The sequence below is a fragment of the Aulonocara stuartgranti genome, assembly GCF_965226115.1.
Source record: "Aulonocara stuartgranti genome assembly, chromosome: 17".
Taxonomy (NCBI): Eukaryota; Metazoa; Chordata; class Actinopteri; order Cichliformes; family Cichlidae; genus Aulonocara; species Aulonocara stuartgranti.
The window spans coordinates 5,120,165-5,136,416 of record NC_138953.1 but is presented as its reverse complement, the minus strand read 5'-3'; the positions used below and the strand labels follow the sequence as shown (position 1 = coordinate 5,136,416).

Sequence of the window (16,252 nt, the reverse complement as noted above, 5' to 3'; positions counted from 1 at the left end):
GGTCCAGTCATAGCTGATGGAAACCTTAAAAAAGTTGCACCACATCTTGCCCACGTGAATGCACAAGTGTAAGTGTGCTTGTTCAGAGTTGCTGAGCTCCCAGCGTGTGCTGTGGTGCAGGTACATCAGCACAGACCTCGCTAACGCAGAAGCCATTGTTTGCTACTGATCCAGTTTTCCTCCCAGTTTGCAGCAGTGATTCAGGACTTTTCTCAGAAGTCAGGAAATGTCTTGTTGTTGTGGGATCGCGGGGCCATAACGGGAAAAAGACCAGTGACTAGACGAAACACGGGTCCTATCTTTTGCCTGCAGGGCTGTTTTATCTCCTTGTGAGCTAATCAAGCCCATTCATACCTTTTCTGATAGCGAACTGCTGAAATGTTTTGATGATATACACGACCCCCCTTCTTCTTCTTCCTTCCTTACTTCCTTTGTTACATAATATGTTCACAGTCTGTTGTTTTTGTGTTTGTTTTTTTTATATTCTATGAATTTCGCTGGGGGAAAATCAAACTTCTTTCTTCTTTTTTCCTTTCTTGTGCTCTTTAGCATGATCATTTGTCTCTGATTATGTTTAAACTACTAGTGGCCTCAGCCTCACGTGCATGTATGTTTCTTTTGCTGCCTGAGCTTTTCATTCCACCCACATGAGGGCTTTGTAGAGAAAACTCTTCCCAAGTAGTTGAACGTTTTCAAGCTCTTTCATCTGGACTTAAGGCTACACTGCTTGGGATCTGTTCCAGAGCTGAACCCTTGGCATGAATGTACATTGTCACTTTTACAACACGCAAGGGTTTGAAACAGTAAAGCCAGTGTTGGTAACGCCTGCTTTTTCTATAAAGTGTGCTGTTGCTGCAGTTACACTAATAAACTGCTTTGGCTGATAAAGTGGACAATATGAGCTACGGTAATTACCAGTAATATTACACTGGTATCTATGGCACATGACACATGGCAAGAATGGCTGAAATGACTTAATTCAAGGATGTCAAACTCTTTTTAGTTTGTGGGCCACGTACAGCCTTCTTTGATTTTAAATGGGCTGGACCACACTCTACTTTCTGTCAGTGTAAACTACACATGTAATCCCTGAGACATCATAATTTAAGAAAAAGAAGTAAAATTTAAATAGTGTTTCCCAGTTTCTATAATGAAAAACTTTTTTTTGTCTATTACTTAATTACTCTGGTGTAGTATGAATGGCCATGGGAGAGGTCTTTATCAGCAGGAAAAGCTGTAAAACTAAAAAATACAGTTAAACGTACAAAACTTATGTCCACCTTCACATTTTATATGAATATATGTTATTTATGTGTTATTTAAACCTCTCTGACTCCAATCCAGACCAGTGGATGGGTATGGAGTCAGAGTTTCGGAGGTTTAAATAATATATCCTCTTTGAAGTAGTGGCTAAACAATACTAGATTTGATGTTGAGAAATCCTTCCTGCATTCTTAAATTTTAAAGTTTGAGCAACATGCCATAAAGGTAACTCTGTCACAGGCAGCATATTAGCAGATGATATGAGTTGGGAAAGCTTGGTAGATACTCACTGTCACAGTATTAGATATGAAAAAGCAGCCTGAGGCATCACTAACATGTACAAACGGCACAGGCTGTATCAAACAGAATCATGTGGTTCTGCAGCTGTTAGCCCGGCAACGACTGTAAACACTTTCGTGAGTTTCACGTAGTTGCTGGTAGGGAGCAACAGCAGTGGCTGCAGTGGCTCAATACATGCTTGCAAAAGTATGGGTCCAGTTTACTATCTGGAGCACATTGAGCACTTGTGAACATGTTTGTGTGTAAAACTTTAAATTCAAGAAATGTATTGGCCATGTATTTGCCACAAGCTTCCATGTCCATTACTTTAAAAAAGCACAGCCTTTTGAAAACGCCTCTTTGATACACCCTGCCATTGGTTACACATTAAAATACAGTATTGAACAATCTGCTTAGTTACCAATCATGGCGACAACACCTGACTCAGAAACATCATCCAGTCAGCTGCGGTGCTGCAGACAGGGATGAGGCTGTAGTAAACCAGTGAGTTGGAGCTGCTGTGCACAGGCAGGGCTGTTTATTTTGGCGCATATGTGATAACACTTATGTGGATAGTAAAAATAAACTAAAAGTACTGGCTGACTGATGGAACGGTCTGGCTCTATTTTGACATTAGACCTTTTTTGTTTGCTCTAAAGCAGACACTTGGCACGCCAGGAATAATGTTACTGTCATCCTTCTACATGTATTTATGTAGTGTAGTACTTTTATGGTAAGTCTGCCGTGACAGTCATGGTGGTGTGCAATCCCTTTCCAGTTCATAGAGTATGTGTAATCGTACCTCAGATACAGGTGTGTCCACGCCCTCGTCGTTACCTGAGGGCTGCAGTATTTGTGGTGGAAACACTGTCATGGCCGCGCAGAATACAGCACAGTTTGCAAACAGGACGGGCAGAGTGTAGCTTTTATAATCTGCTTATATTCTGTTTCTATGAGAGTTACTTCACAAGCTGAATGCATGGAGTGAAGACTTGCAAGGTCAAATTTTAGCAGAGGACCGAATCAACAGACGTAAGATAATAAACGGAGCATATTATATTGTTGTGTTTGACTGTGTGGAAGCATAAAATTAGTTTAGAAAGCAGTCAGAGTGACAGTTTCAAAGGAAATTCCTTTGAACTCCTTTGTTTCTGTTATCTGTTATAGTTTATTGATTTATGTTAAAATTGAAAGGAAAATAAAACACAGACAAAGAATTTCTGGGTGTGGCCTGTATCCTGGTGATATTTTAAACCTTCCCTGAGGTTACCTGCTGTCAGTCGAGCTCCTACCTGGCAGTGGGGAGAAAACTTTCGCGGCGCTCTGATTATGGAGTTTGCACATGTCTGTCTATATCTTTGGAAACGTTAGTGTGGAGTGGATAGTACAGATACTTCCTGCACATCAGCGGACCGATGTGGACAATCTGATCTTTGTTCTTTTATTGTTTCTGTTGTCTTGCAGGATAGTATGGCCATGACGGGAGGGACTGCAGCTGCCCTTCCCATGAGCAACCACACCCGAGAGAGGGTGACAGTGGCCAAGCTGACACTGGAAAATTTCTACAGCACTCTGCTCACCCAGCACGAAGAGCGTGAGATGAGGTACTGCATAGAACTTTTTATTCCTTTACTAACTGAGCATCATACCAGTTAAATGCTTAGGTTATGCACGCATCAAGTGTCCCTCCGACTAACCACTGGAAAAGCTAACAATGCAGACACGTTTCATCCTAGGTGTGAACACAACACAGGGAATCTGACCGCTTCTGTTCTCACGTTACCTGAGAGTCGATCTTTTGTCCAGGCGTCACAGTTCAGTGGCTCCTGTAAAAGAAGGCTGGGTCCCTGTTTACACCCCTCCATAAACAGGGGGGGATTCATTTTCAAGATTTGACACGTCCGAGGTCATCGAATCTCTTCCTGTTTTTGTTTTGTTTTTTCCCCCCTTTTTTCATTTTTCCTCTCTGCTCTAATTTGTGTATCATGAGGAAGCTTGTGTGTTATTTGCATTTTTTTTTTTTTAAAGGAATCTATTGTTTTTATTCATAGGCAGAAAAAACTGGAGAAGGCCATGGAAGAGGAAGGTTTACCAGATGAGGAGGTACAGTACGCTTTGTACTTTAGTTACATAATTCCTACTTTTCTCTTTTCGTTCTTAGACTTATTCACAAATCTGTTTTCTTTACAGAAAGTAATGCGGCGCTCTCAGCATGCCCGAAAGGAGACAGAGTTTTTACGACTGAAGAGGACACGACTCGGTTTGGATGACTTTGAGTCCCTAAAGGTCATTGGACGAGGTGCTTTTGGAGAGGTACATTTAAACAAAAAACTAAAACAAAACTCGAGCCTCCAGGATTGTGGGACTGTAATCAAAAAGGTGTCTCTTTGTGATTTTGACTGATGCTGTGTCCCTCAGGTGCGTTTGGTACAGAAGAAAGACACAGGCCACATTTATGCCATGAAGATTTTGAGGAAAGCAGACATGCTGGAGAAAGAACAGGTAATGCGTTTGCCTGCGTCACAGTTCTCCAGGATAATAAGCCATACTTGTTCTGCTGCATTCAGGATCCTGTATCTGCGCTCTCCCCGTAGGTCGCTCACATCCGGGCAGAGAGGGATATTCTGGTTGAGGCAGATGGTGCCTGGGTGGTCAAGATGTTCTACAGCTTCCAGGACAAGAGAAACCTCTACCTCATTATGGAGTTCCTGCCTGGAGGTTAGTACTGGCAAAATCCACAGACCATCTCAGGTCACCTGATGTTAGGATCTCAGATCTAAAAGGTCTGACCTTTTTGCCAGGTGACATGATGACACTGCTGATGAAGAAGGACACTCTCTCTGAAGAGGCCACTCAGTTCTACATCGCAGAGACAGTACTGGCCATTGACTCCATCCACCAGCTGGGATTCATCCACAGAGACATCAAACCGGACAACCTGCTGCTGGACTCCAGAGTGAGAACAGAAACACAAAAGCACATGCAGATTCACAGAGACGTTTCCAGATTTCCGATATCATAATCTGTAAGATGCAGACTCCTTAATTAAATGTTCATTTGCTCACAGGGACATGTGAAACTGTCAGATTTTGGCCTGTGTACTGGGCTGAAGAAAGCTCATCGCACAGAATTTTACAGGAACCTGACGCACAACCCGCCCAGTGATTTCTGTGAGTCACGAACATGACATCCTCAACAAAATAACATAACAATAATTCTGGCAAAACTATTAGAAACAAAACTTTTCATGTAATTTTTTTTTAATGGTTGTTTTTCTTTATTTTTCAGCCTTTCAAAATATGAACTCCAAGAGGAAAGCAGAGACCTGGAAGAAGAACCGGAGACAGCTGGTATAATTTTGGCATTTTACTAGACAAATTATAGGAGAGAGGAATGGCACTCCTGAATTGAAGTCAGAAAATTGACTGATTGTGTCAGTGACAGAAGTAACTTTTCAAAAATTGTATTATTATTAAAAATTCTATAAAAGCAGAAGTTTTGGCAGCTTGTTTGCCTGTAGAATGGTGAAAACCAGGCACAGCATATCAGCACAAACACCACACGCTAACTGTCATGAATGTTAAAGGAGGTGTGATGTGCAGCCACAGTACCTGCACACCTTGCAGTCAATGAGTGGGACTTGAACTCCTCTGTATACCAGAATGGAGTCCAAGTTTGAGCTAACTGGGTCATATAACAGGATGATGATCCCAAAGGAAAAGAATCAAGGTGTTGCAGTGGCTCAGTCAAAGTCCAGACCTCAGCCTGATTGAAATGCTGTGATGGGATCTAAATAGAGCTGCACATAAATGAACTGAAGCAATGTTATAAAGAGTCAGACAAAATTCCCCTACAACAATGTGAGAGACTGATGAAGTCATACTGAAAATGAGTACTTCAACTTATTGGAGCTAAAGTTGGCTGTTGAATCACAGGGATGTGAAAACATTTTTTTTCACATGACTGTAAATGAGAAGCTTTCAAAGAAAAGAGTAGGTGTACTACAGACAGCAGAATAATAAAGAAAGCATCTCCCTGTTACAGTAAACTTGATGTTATTGTTTCTACGTTTCAAGGTAAAAACCTTCACCTCTCATCTGGTGTGACTTTCAGGCTTATTCCACTGTGGGAACGCCAGACTACATCGCTCCTGAAGTGTTCATGCAGACGGGGTACAACAAACTGTGCGACTGGTGGTCTCTGGGTGTGATCATGTATGAGATGCTCATCGGTAAGCATGACACACACAGAGGGCACCAATATAGGACGATTTGAAGAATTGCATTTACACAAATACAACTGATAGCTTACAATGTTATTATCTGCTGTCAATGGCAAAAATGCAGTATATGGAACTTTGTGAGCAGGATTTCCTGAACTTACAGAAAGTACTGGAACCTGAGCAGGGACTTTTTGTGGAAGAAAAAATAATTTCCCTGGAACTTTATTTAGATCCAGGTCCCTGTGATGGAAATGTAGTGATTCTCATAAGTTTCTGGTTCCTTGAAAAAGTTCCTGCTGTGAAAAATAGCCACTGTTGGGTTAATATTTCAAAGACTCTTTCATGCTTTGCAGCTTTTAAATGGATGTAAATGAAAGAAAAACTGAAGTACCCACAGGTTCTTGACAGAAAATCATTAACTCGGCTGGATTATCCTGTCAGAAGAGTCAGTAATATCAACTGCTCTGCCACAGATGTTATAACATACTTGTTGGTTCTCTATCAGGTTATCCGCCCTTCTGCTCAGAGACACCACAGGAGACGTACAGGAAGGTTATGAACTGGAAGGAAACACTTGTCTTCCCACCTGAAGTTCCCATCTCAGAGAGAGCCAAAGACTTGATATTAAGGTATAAACTGTATGTTTGGCTAGACTGAGCCTTTATTCTCAGAGGAGAAACTGCAGCTTGAGCTGCTTTTCTTTCCCTTCATTTCACTGTAGTCGATCTGGCTAACTGTGATGATAATTAGAAGCTAACAAATTTCTGTCATTGAAGCTTCAACACTTTTTTGGGGTCATTTTCCTGCCTGTGTGTTTTAGATATTCAGAAAAAAATTTAAATCTTACACAAACTTGCAGCACAAAGAACAACTTTGGTTCTCGTGATGATGACTCTGATGGAAGCTACAAGCCAACATGTGTGGGTTAAGCAGTTACATTGTTCCTTATTCTACAAGTACTACTGGGGATGTAACCTCTTCAGATCTCTTCCTCGTGAAGCTTGGAAGCAGGTGAAGTTATGCCAAGAAAACCTCTGCTGTGTTTTAGGTTTTGCACAGATGCAGAGAACCGGATCGGAGCTGTGAGCGTGGACGAGATCAAGAGCCACCAGTTTTTTGAGTCGGTGGATTGGGAGCACATCAGGTACAAAAGAGCATATCTGCTGCTTATGAATGCAGTCCCCTCGGGAAAGTGAAAAACGCAACGCATCTTATTTCTATTGATGATTCTCTACAGGGAGCGGCCAGCCGCCATCTCCATAGAAATCAAAAGTATTGACGACACCTCTAACTTTGATGACTTCCCTGAATCGGACATCCTTCAGCCAGGTTTGTTTTCCGAAAGCTTTTCTGTCGCCGCTAGAGGAAAATCCTGATTAGGAACACTAACTAGCCTTTCATCAGATTCAGACATCGCATGACAAACCACAGATGAGTCATTGCAGTTCTCAACAAAAGCAGAAGTTGTAGTCCAATTTAACATTTCATCATTTCTGTAAGCTCTAAGAAACAACTGTGTTATATCTATCTTCCACCTTTCTGTATTTCCTGTCATAAAGCACCCAAGCTACAAAAATGTTGCGATACTGTCTGAAGCGAAAATAAAGACACAATGCAGTAATTTTTTACATTTACTTTATTGATCCTATAACACGGAGTGAATGTGATGGATTGTCCATGATTAGAGCAGTTTGTTCAGTCCCCTCACTGACTTAAATGCCTCCAGATTTTGGCCAATGATGGTGCTGGCTTGGCTAAGTTTGTCAATCCTGCTCGTTAGGAAAACGACACAGTCCTGGTTGGGATGTTGGAATCAGAAGTTTAAATAGTTGATGCCATTGATGTCATCCCCATGTGGATCTCAGTGCACGTGTCAGTCTGTAGTGTCAAAGCAGCCATGCACGGCCTCACCTCGGTAGCTTGTTGACTCCACCGCCCCACAGACTTGGTGACAACAAGGAGTCTTTGAACTGCAGGGACACACTGAGGTGTTAACAGGACCAGCTTGTGGGCTGATCTACATAGTGAGGACCAGGCAGAGTCTTTTTTTTTTTTTTTTTTTTTTTTTTATGAGTTTGTGTTGATACACAGACAGTCCAGTTTTATTGTCGTGTGTTTTACAATCGACATACTACTGAGAAGTTGGAAGAGTGGGCACGGTTAGTCATGGTTAGTTGCCACTGATGGTGATGAAAATCTCAGAGTGTAGTAGGAGCTGGTTTGGAAATACAGAACCATTCCTCTCAGTGCATTCATGTGTTTGGAAAAGGACATGGATCAAAGGACTAGGTGTTCATTCTAAACAATTTCAAATTTCAATGGGCTGACCACAACAGCTTTGCACTTTAAATGTGTGTTGGCTCAGGGAGAAGTTCCAGGATCTTGCTCACCTATAGCTTCTTCTTTGAGAGATAGAGCTTTAACCTGTATTTGTGGATGGCATAGTGAACTGTGTTCAGAGAAGATGATTTCTGGAAGTGTTCCTGAGCCCGTGCAGTGATTTCCATGACACAGTAATTTCTGATTTTAATGCAGAGCTCCCTGCGGGCCATGTGCATCCACTGTTGATTGTTAGCCCCGTGCACACAGACATTTCTCCAGATTCTCTGAATCTTGTGGTAATATCATGTACTGTAAGTTAGATATTCAAAGTCTTCACCGTTTTACTGACCTGTAGCCAATTTACTCTGATTACTTGCAAAGTGTTCCTCCAACTGTTTCCTTTCAGTGCCATTTATGTTTGTTGCCCCATCCCAAATATTTTGAGTAATGTTGCTGCCATCAAATTTAAAATGCGTTAATATTTTTCATGAAACACTAAAACATCTCAGTTTAAACATTTTACATGTTTCATATGTTCTAATGTGAGTAAAATGTGGGTTTTTTTATATTTGCAAATAATTGCATTCTGTTTTTATTTATATTTTATACAGTTTTTATGAGCCAAAAGCTTAGGCTTGAAGGTATGTCATTCAGAGTGAATATCTCTAAAATGGTCAGCAGCTTCACCCACCTGCTGGTCAGACCTTATGTTTGCAAAGGGCAACCAGTCAGAACACAGCTGGATTAAAAGGAAGAAGAGCTAAAATGGCTTGTTTCAGATACAGACTGAGGGGCTCAGTCTAAATAAGTCATATTTTATATTGTAATGTGTTAAAATATATGAGGGGGGATATCATTGCATAGTCTGTGGTGCCCCCAAGTGGTAAATTGCTTTTGTTGTTTGTCTTTGTGAAACAGCTAATGCAACGGAGCCAGACTTCAAATCAAAGGACTGGGTGTTCCTCAACTACACCTACAAACGCTTTGAGGGCCTGACTCAGCGAGGGACCATCCCCACATACATGAAGGCAGGGAAGGCTTGACGCACTCAAACGGGTGGACGGTGTGGTGGAGAAAAATAGACGTTTACGGACACAGGGTCGGGCCCCGGAGCCCCGCTGGTGCTGAAGGCTGCGCTGTCAGCCTCTCAGTCTAAATTTAACCTTCATCATAAGTTATTTAGGTCTGCTCAGCCGCGGCAAGAAAGCCAAGAACTCGGAAATTAAAGAGCATTACCGCATTACCTCGGTTGTTGATATTGTATACACGTGCCGTCTTTAGCCATAGCACTCAGGCCAGCTCACTAACTAGGACACTAAATCAGCATATCTGCATGTTCAGCGGCATACTGCTTCTGGAGAAGTTGTTTTTTTTTTAAATTTTATATATACATACATACATACATACATACATACATACATACACACACGAGAACAAGGCTTGAATTCAAATGACTGCTCAAACTTTTTAACATAAGTTTTTACACTGGTGGCTAGTCAGATGCAAACTGCATTTCTGATATTGAAAATGAGCTCTATACACTGTAGTCAAACTCTGGATGATTGGTAAAATCAGGAACCCCTCACTTATTGTATCCAATACTCTGTTATCAAGTTCCAGCATGATTTCCAGTGTTTTTTTTGCTGACTTTCCAAAGTGTAATTAAGAGTTAACCCCAACTGAAGAATATAGGAGCCAACTGTCTAGTGGTCAAACAAAAAAAAAGTTTTTTTAGAACTAAAATATTAGCTCACAAAGTTGTAATGGATCCCAATTAAAGGTCAGTTGGTATCAAAACTGTAAAACGGCTTAGGTTAACAGCACAAGCTATGTGTTTGGATAGTTGTAGTTTGGATAATGCTAGCTAAACGGTGCTGCTGGCTCAAGGTATAGTTGGTCCAACAATGATTGGACAGGTGTAACATCGTCTAGTGTCATCATCGGGTCAAAGTTTATGCGACAGAGGCCTCTAAAGTTAGCGATAGCTGCAGCATTCTCACAGTCTCAGCTTTGCTGTCTTATGCTAATTAGCAAATGTTAGCATGCTAATACACTAAACCACTGTGGTGAACACGTTAAACATTTTAGCATTGCCACTCTGATGTTAGCATGTAACACCACTGTAGAGCATTCTTTACACTTAAAGTGTAACAAAAAAATTCTCTCTATATATAAAAAGTGACTTTGCATTCACAATCTAGCTATTAGCATTTAGCTGTTAGCCTGGTTCAAAATCAGTAGCATCAAAAGGATAGAAAATCTAAAAGAAATGAGCAAAAAACTCAAATCATGCTGGAACCATCCTCTAACCCTCGTGCTAGTGAAACCGTGTGAGTTTGTGGCAGCTCAGCGAGGGGAACCCAGCCTGCAGCGTTGTCTCAGCACAGTTGCTTTTCTCGCATAAGAACAGCTTGTTGCCAGGAAACAATGAAATGCAGTTTACCCTGTGCTGGACATCAGTTTCTGCAGCGTGTTGCCCTATTTGCATTGCCAAACAAACTGCTGAGCGTGCCCCTTCTGATCTGAGTTTTGGTCAGATCAGTGCTAAAGTACTTGTTATTTCCTCTGATTTATTTGAAATTCTGATCAGTGCACGGGCCAATCGCTTCTTTTTTTCTTAGGTCGACAAAACATGCAAAGTGCCTTTTCATAGAGCTGATAAATATTTAACCAGATATATAGGTGAGACCAATAAGACGGCATTCATTATAACCAACTGTTTTGACTCAAAGTGGAAAGGAGTAAGCGAAAGCACTGATGTTTCGATTTGATGTGTCTGCAGAGTGATAAGGCATATCTGTGGTGATAAAGCAGTAAGAAACAACAGGACTACAGAAAAGCAGGTGGCTTATAGGTTAGGTAATAAACGGGAGACTCATAAAATATGTGTCAAGGAAAACACAATGAACAGTTTGTCTTTGTTTGACAAGTAAGGATGAAAGTTGTAGATTAACACAGTGGATCTTTGTGTATTCAAGTTCCTGCATTTTTTTTTTTTAAATGTCTAGAAAAGGATACCTTTTACCATGAACAGCAGATCTGAGGCTGTTTTCTCACTTTCTCAACAAGACATTTAAGCTTCATGTGTGCTCAGAGTTGGGACAAGGCACAGTGCTAAAAAATGCTTACCAAAGAACTCTGACCCTCACAAATTCACATGTAGCTGTCGCTTGCTGCACTTAACTTAAAACTACCTGCAAAGAAGGGGAAAAAAAGGGTTCCAGGAGAGCTAAACTTGGTTATGGAATAAATTGCCATTTCTATTTGTACACATGTGAGAAAATGAATGTGCGGGAGATTGATGTTTCTCAATTAGGATATCTATAGGTTCACCCGCAGGGAAGGGAAATCTACTGAGGACTTTACCGCAGTTCAGCCGTAGCCATCACAGGAATGAATCCTTTATGAAACTGAAAGTGTTCCTTATTTCTGAGGGATGACGGAGACAGTGCATCTACAACTGATTGATTTCATTTATATTTTTCCCCTTCCCCTTCAAGCTAGTCCTGCTGAAAATGTGATGACACATATGATGACTAATGAAGGATTTTGAGGGCAGATGCGTGAATATTTTTTCTGTTATTTATTATTTCCTTGTTTTTCATTAAAATGCTGATGAATTGGATTCATTGGGAATGTTCAGTATACTGAAAAAATGATTTTTTTTTTTTTTTTTTTTTTTAAATGTTGTTTGACCTCAAATGTAAAGGGGTATTAAACTTGATGCCAGGATATACTGTAAACCTGACATATTCTATAATGCAACATATGATGTGGTGTTTTTCTATCTCCCAAAGCTTGTGTCTTCCAAACTCTGTACCGCCTGTTTTTAAAGTTCATAGTCTGGTGACATCACTGTGACATCATCAGAGTAAAGTTTTCAGACTTCTCCCTCTAGAAAAACACCAGACTACACTATACTCCTGTCCATAAAGGGAGGCTAATACTCCCTATGAAAATTGGTGATGCCCTTGAAACACAAGCCAAAACAATCTGCATCATATCACACAGTCAACCCTATGGACTGTTTTTAATTGACACGGATGGGGCTAAGACCTGGGTACAACAGGTCAGGAGCAGGACCCATACATTAGAAGCGGATTGTGTTTGCTGATGGCTACCGCTGCACATTCAAGGTTCTGTCTAATCACTGGAATGCTCTGACACAACCTGGGTATCAGCGCCCGAGTGCTGTATTCAGAGCTTCCTGTTTCACAGCCAAACAGTAGAGGTTGTTCATGGTAAGCTAGTCTGTGAGTGTGTGTGCAACTGCACGAGTGATTAAAAATGCAGTTTTTGTTAAGTAGATACTTTCTGGTGTTCAGTGTCCTAACTCTGTTTTGTGATAGATTTTTTTTTTTCTTCATGAAAACTGAGGGTAAATCTTCTATTGGTATCCATACAATTCTTATATATACATACTGACTTGAAATCCATTACTGTGTCACTTTATCTAAAGGGAATAGAATTATTGTGGCTTTTTCACGAGGTCGAGTTCATGAAATGTTTCACTTTTATCGTTCATTAAGCCAGACAATTTACTTCTGATGGACCAAACCAGCCTAGACGACTCAGCCTTGGTGTCAGACACGTCATTGTTGCCCAATGTTTCAAGAAATATATTTAACATTGACTAAGAAAGCTTCCGAGTGATTTGGCAAATAATTTGAAATTTTCCCTTTGATGAGGCAAATTAAGGTTCTCAAACCACCCTCCACAGGCCAATACTGTGTCGTGCGATATTTTGTGTAATGATGTGTACATATTGTTGTAGACACTTGAAGGCAACTGTGTGGAGTTGAAGAGGAAATGCTCATTAATATATTCATTCACATCATTGAGTTTTTATGTTGATAAAATGCTTAAAATAATAAAATTAAACACTTCATGTCTTAAGATTTCTTCAATGTTTGGGGGGGGGGGGTCATACTGGATGATAAATGAATGCTTGAACTCTAATCAGACTAAAGTGTGATCACACATTGATTAAAAATGGATTGTTAGTGTTTATTTAAACACCTAAGGCTAAACCAGCAGGGCTTCCTGTGTGCCGCCTGTGGAGAAGGCTGCAAAATGACTCTTGAAGAACATAAGGTGTGCTACTGTCCGTGACTGCGAGGACTATAACTTTTGCAGCGCTGACCTGGGTCATCGTTTTAAGTTACAACACTGAGCGGGTCACTGCACAATGGATAATCAGAACTTTCAAAACTTGAACTTCAAAAAGACATTTCCATCAAACTCTTATAATATAGAGAGCAGGCGTAGGCAACTTGAGGCCTCAAGTGCTGGTGTCCTGCAGGTTTTATATGTCACCCTGGGTCAACACACCTGAATCAAATGAATAGTTCATTACCAGGCCTCTGGAGAACTTCAAGACATAGTGAGGAGGTATTTTAACCATTTAAATAAGTTGTGTTGGATCCAGGACACATCTAAAATCTGCAGGACACCAGCCCTTGAGGCCTGGAGTTGCCTACCCCTGATATAGAGGCACAAGCAGTGTCAATCCATTGTCTTCCTGCTATGATTATTGCCGCTACTAGAGGGAGCTCTTGTTGCAGCTTTACTGCTGATCAAAATCTTATGAATGGATGTTGTGGTTTAGCTAGCTAGCTACTGAAGCTACATGTTGTATACACTGTATAGATAGCTGTTTACACTCACTGGGCACTCTGTTCCACCATATTCAAAAGGTGCTCTATTGGATTTAGATCTGGTGACTCTGGACACCTTAAGGGTATAGTAAGCTCCCTTTTATCACCAATAAACCACTTTGAGATGTTCTGAGCTGCTGATGTGTTGCATTGTGCTCAGTTGGTTCTGAGGTACCCAAAGTTTGTCGGTGGAGGAGTGACACCCAGTGTGGTCTTCTGCTGAAGCCCATCTGCTTTACAGTTTGATGTGCAATAGATTCAAATATGCTCGCCTACACACCTCAGTTGTAGCGAGTGGTTGAGTTATTATTGCCTTCCTATCAGCTTGAAGCAGTCTAGCCATTCTCATCTGACCTCTGATATCAAGAAGACACTTTACAATGAGAAATGCTGCTCACTAGACATTTTCTCTCTTTCAGCCCATTCTCTGTAAACCTTACAGATGGCTATGTGGGAAAATTCCCAGCAGAACAGCAGTTTCTGAAATACTCAGACGTCTGGCACCAACAACCACGCCACGTTCATAATCCCCTTTTTCCTCGTTCTGATACTCGCTTTAAACTTCAGCAGGTCGTTGTGACCATGTCTGCATGCCTAAATGCACAGAGTTGCTGCCATGTGTTTGGATATTTAGATATTTGCCACCTTAAAGTTAACTTTAGGGATGTATTGAACAGCTTTTTGATTGCACATTTAAAAGCAATCTTTCTAAATCTGGTCTATTTAGATTATTTTGCAGGTATATTATTCACGAACAGCTTAAAACATAATGATTATTGCTTACTTAACTGTATGGGGACTAAAAATAACATTTGTATTTGCTTCACTGTACATTTTATGTTTTACAACCAGTGATGCAGATCTCTCCTGCCATCCCACCACAGTGCTTTCCCTATTGACTCCTGAACACGAGCCAGGCCTAGAATAAGATAAGCCAAGAATTCACCTTTTTTTCCTCCTCCCTGCAAAAACACAGTTGTGTTAACCGGGTTTTTCTATAATCCCTTACCCCGATTAAGAAACCGGGTTCCTGGTGTCCATGAAGAAATCAGGTTACTGCAGAGAGCTCACAACAACTAGGTTATGTAAGTTCTCGTAAGTGCACCTGATGCAGGGATGATATTGCCATGTCACAACCCAGTTATTATCGTGCATCCATAGTTGTCTACCCGTTAAGTAGCTGCTTTATATTTTTTCTTTTTTTAAATAAATAGAATTTGAAGTTTAAAGTTTAAGACATTTGTATTTTAAATTATTTATGCTGATTATTAAGCATGATAAGCAAAGTAGGATGGCAAAACCTTGGAAACACATCCTGAATTAGAGGTTAAAGAGCCCTTACCGAAGCAGTGTATCTGCATGTGGGCTGATTAAGGTTGTTTTACTGCTGCGTGAGGGTAAAATTCACACCACATTACTGGTGGAACATGGCACCATGGTGAGAAAGATGTTTTTTTGTCTTTATGATTATAACACAGAGGGGGTCACAAGCAGGATAGCAAGCCAAGAGCCAACAGAGCCAACAAAATAGCCTGTTATTAATAAATTAAACCTGGAGTACAAGTCACTGCGCCCCGAAAACATACACATCCAGGGCCGAAAACAGACCGCCAGGACTCATATAGGTTTCCATGTGTGACAGGAGTGAATACGATACAAATAAACAACTGAAAAGCACACCTGCCTGCTTGCAGCGATATCCAACAGAACCTCTCATTACAAACTGGGCCATAAAAAGTCATTTTCGAAGCTGTGCATTTTTGATAGCTTTCCACTTTAACGTCATATAACCGTCACTATCCCTGCCTAAGCGCGTATAATGTCGTGTGTCTCGGCGTCTTAAGGTGTTTCCTGTCCACTTGCGATGTTTCCGGGTGTCTAAAGTGCACGGGACTACTTTCCCTGCCGACGGGCTTTAAATGGGTTAACGAGCCAAGCGCCACGTGACTGTCCAGTTATATAATATATAGGTCAACACGTTTCTCGCTCGCACGTGCAGCCTTCCCCCCTTACGTAAAGTCTCGTGCAAAAGTCTCGAATTACACTATGTAGGTGAGAGCCAAAGATCGTCGATATCTGCGATAAAGAATTACTGAAATCTTTTTTTTATCTCAAATTTTGGGGAATTTTGGTGTTAGAATAATTAGACTTTTATATTTAACACCTTTGCCTCTGTCTTTGTTTAAATAAACAAAAATAGATTTATTTAAAGTATTCTTATAAAACAAGGATATGAGGAAACCCCCAAATTACAGACATTTTCACCCAGTCTTAGCCAACTTTCTACCTTAGCTTAATGTTTGCACATATTCTAGCATTAAGATCACAGGTGGGTGACGTGAACAACAGAGACCCCTACTCCATTGAAAGGACACTACCCGACAGCGGTGGGGTGATGTGTTTGCTTCCACATCACCCCAAAACATCTCCCCAAACAATCCCATCAAGCATCCATAAGATGTGCTGGGATAAGCCTGGTCCACAGATACCCCAACCCCCGTGTCCAGCA

At 40.9% G+C, this 16,252-nt stretch overlaps 1 protein-coding gene across 1 annotated transcript; it reads left to right on the top strand.

The window, feature by feature from the left end:
• Window positions 1–2,884: 2,884 nt before the first annotated feature.
• On the top strand, window positions 2,885–12,982 carry LOC309692590 (serine/threonine-protein kinase 38-like; the record flags this gene model as incomplete). The annotated part of the gene is made up of 14 exons (XM_082511238.1): window positions 2,885–2,908; window positions 3,007–3,146; window positions 3,594–3,645; window positions 3,733–3,855; window positions 3,961–4,044; window positions 4,137–4,260; window positions 4,344–4,498; window positions 4,610–4,712; window positions 4,831–4,892; window positions 5,656–5,773; window positions 6,270–6,393; window positions 6,813–6,908; window positions 7,002–7,093; window positions 9,005–12,982. 14 exons carry the CDS (start codon window positions 2,885–2,887, stop codon window positions 9,127–9,129), a joined length of 1,422 nt encoding a protein of 473 aa, XP_082367364.1. The 3' UTR covers window positions 9,130–12,982.
• Window positions 12,983–16,252: the final 3,270 nt, after the last annotated feature.